This window comes from Suricata suricatta, chromosome 6 (genome assembly GCF_006229205.1).
Source record: "Suricata suricatta isolate VVHF042 chromosome 6, meerkat_22Aug2017_6uvM2_HiC, whole genome shotgun sequence".
In the NCBI taxonomy this organism is placed as follows: Eukaryota; Metazoa; Chordata; class Mammalia; order Carnivora; family Herpestidae; genus Suricata; species Suricata suricatta.
Genome location: NC_043705.1, coordinates 120,917,023 through 120,919,770, shown reverse-complemented (window position 1 = coordinate 120,919,770; position 2,748 = coordinate 120,917,023). Strand labels below are relative to the sequence as shown.

The 2,748-nt window shown below is 37.9% G+C and overlaps 1 protein-coding gene across 2 annotated transcripts in view; it reads left to right on the top strand.

The window, feature by feature from the left end:
• The first annotated feature begins 2,498 nt into the window (after positions 1–2,498).
• Positions 2,499–2,748, top strand: part of IL7R (interleukin 7 receptor) — a 28,187-nt gene continuing 27,937 nt past the window's right edge. For both annotated transcript variants that reach the window (XR_003909428.1, XM_029941007.1), the window contains exon 1: positions 2,499–2,700. Coding sequence is in view for 1 of the 2 variants with exons in the window: in XM_029941007.1 (XP_029796867.1) it covers positions 2,619–2,700 (82 nt within the window). In the remaining variant the exon portion in view is untranslated. The remainder of the gene's footprint in view (positions 2,701–2,748) is intronic.

Sequence of the window (2,748 nt, the reverse complement as noted above, 5' to 3'; positions counted from 1 at the left end):
ACATAGCAGGGAGGGGAGAAAGAAGATAGTGATGAAAGGAAATGATGGGAGAAGAGAGGGAAAGAATGTGTGCCCCAACCAGGCTGCAGCGTCCAAGGATCTGCTTTGTCTTCTGTCCGCTGCTGGGATCCTGGCTTCTTAGTTGGAGGCTCTGCTGACCTGAGTGTCTTTCCTGATCTGCTTTTCTTAGTTCTCCGCTTCTCTCATGGACAATAATGACAAAGCAACGAGGTGAATGTCTCTCATTTGGGGGAAGAGGTGGAGCAAGGCAGTTCTTCTTCAGCTTTCCTAAGTTTCAAAAGACTAGCAAGACCTAGGTGAAGAAAACAGAGAAAGCACCATTTGTTCCCTGAGAATCTCTAGAAGGACTGACTCATGAGGCTTCTCTTTTCTTTGAGTCCCCCACACTATATCTAGGTTTCTCTCTAGGTCCTCTAGCATCTCCTGCCCCACCCAAAAAGAGTAAGTACACCAGTGGAAATCCCCTGAGCAAACTAGCACATGCTGTACCAAAATATTGTGTCTTGGCTTTGTTCTTTTACATCTTCACAACTAAAGGAAAGAGATACAATCAAAATGATAGTCCACTTAAATGATAAACAAGAGAATTTAAAGAGACACGACCCAATTACTCACCCATGGAGTGATAATCTGAACAATTCATGAGGCCTGGGTTGGTGGATATCTATTTATAATCCATGATTCCTCCTCTAACACTTATTTAGCTTATGAGAATTTATAATTATATCTTTCTTGAAAGGATATTCAGTTCAATGCACAAAATATACCAATTGTTATTAATCATATTCATATTTTCTAGCTAAGCTTTAGAGACAAGATTAGAAATTAAGGCAGAAATTATTTTCTGATGCACAAAATTATCACTCTTTCTTTGGTTTGAAATATGTTTTGAAATGCTAAAAGAAGGCCTTAGCAGATGAAGGAGATAAATTATGTCTTTCAGTTGACTTCTTGCTGTGAAATATCCCTTGAGCTTGCAGTGCAGAGTGGGATCTTATGAACAGGACACCCCATCTCTGTCACTGGATCTGCCTCAGCACTGAAGAGAGGCTTCTAGAGACTGGTACAGATGCTCTACTTCTTTTCTCATTTTATGAGATTGTCACAATAACTGTAGTGATGAGCTAAGTAAACTTATGCAGCTTTCAAGGATTCTCTGTTTTACGCACTGGGGGTATTGTTCATCTTGACTAATTTAGCCATTTTTATAGTCTTTTAGGACAAATTCTACCCAATATCTATGAATCAAACTGAAGTTCACTACACACTGTCTACTCAGCATCTTGTTACTTATCACCTTATAATTTCAGTCTTGTGGCTTTTTTCCAAAAGAGAGGTGAATGGTGTTTCATAGCTTGCATCCAGGTGATTAGCCAGTAGAAGACCTGAGCAGACCTCTGTCTTCCAGAAGATTCCTCTGTCTGTTGATAATAATAGTTTCTATCAACTGTCATTGATAATCAAATACTAATAGCAGTTTAAAAAAAAAGATCCAACAATTACCAGGAAGTCATTTAGGCTTAACAAGTGTCACCACTTTAACCCTGACACCATGTTGGGAACAGTTTTGATTGGCACACAAGTTTAGGGAGAGACTGAATTATCTTTGTCATTGTCTCATCCTTCTGCCCCTTATATATATTATATGTACTAGTTTGGTTTGCAAATGCCATATGTTCCTGAAATGTTGTGTGGCAATCAGATTTTCAGAAATATAATCCTATTATAAATACACTGAGAAAATAACTGCTTATCCATTAAACAAGGGATCAATAGTTGTTGTTGTTTTTCTGGGAAGGACCAGAGAGTAAAGATTTTACACTTTGTGTGCCATACAGTTTCTGCCACAGGTCTTCAGCTCTGCTGCTGTAGCACAAAAGCAACTGTGTTTCAATAAAACTTTATTTGCAAAAATAGGTGGTGGGCCAAATTTTGCCCCTTGGCCATAGTTTGTCAACTTCTAACTAGATAAATATTTCTTGAATTCTTACTTTGATTAGTGAGGTATAAGTAAGTACTAGGGATACATAGAAAATGAAACAAACATTTGCTGTTCTTGTGAAATTCTGTATTGTGTATGTTCAGAAATTAGAGGTGAATAATTTTTAAATAACCTGTAATAAAATAGTTAATAAAAATGAAGAACGTTTCCTTAAAGCAAAACTTACCCCAATCACTTAATTAGCTTTGTAAGTTTACAGTTTTGCCTAGCGATTATTTTTTGAACTGAGACTTATTCACACTCTATAGTCTCAGGTATTTGGGGCTATATTTGAATGCACTACCTTATTCTGGAATAAGCACAGTAATTTTGGGGACTGACAGGAATACCAAAGAGGCACAATAATTCAAAGGCTCTATCCCTTCATTTCCTCTACCTCTGCTTACAACAGCAATACTTTTACTCAGACTTCCTGTTTCTGGCACTTGCCTTCTTTTTTGCTGTGTTTATACTTCCCCCTGTCTGTGGTTAAATAAGTATAAAGTGCTAAAGCTGTAGATCGGTGTGTCTCTCTCTTTCACTGGTGCTCTGTCTCTCATTCATTCCTACACACAGGCTCACACGCCTCCTCTCTCTTCTCTTTCTCTCTCTCAGAATGATGATTCTAGGTACATCTTTTGGTATGGCTTTCTATTTACTTCAAGTCGTTTCTGGAGAAAGTGGCTATGCACAGAATGGTGAGTCATTTCTAACTTTTCTTTAGGATTTCAGATTATCTCTAGCAT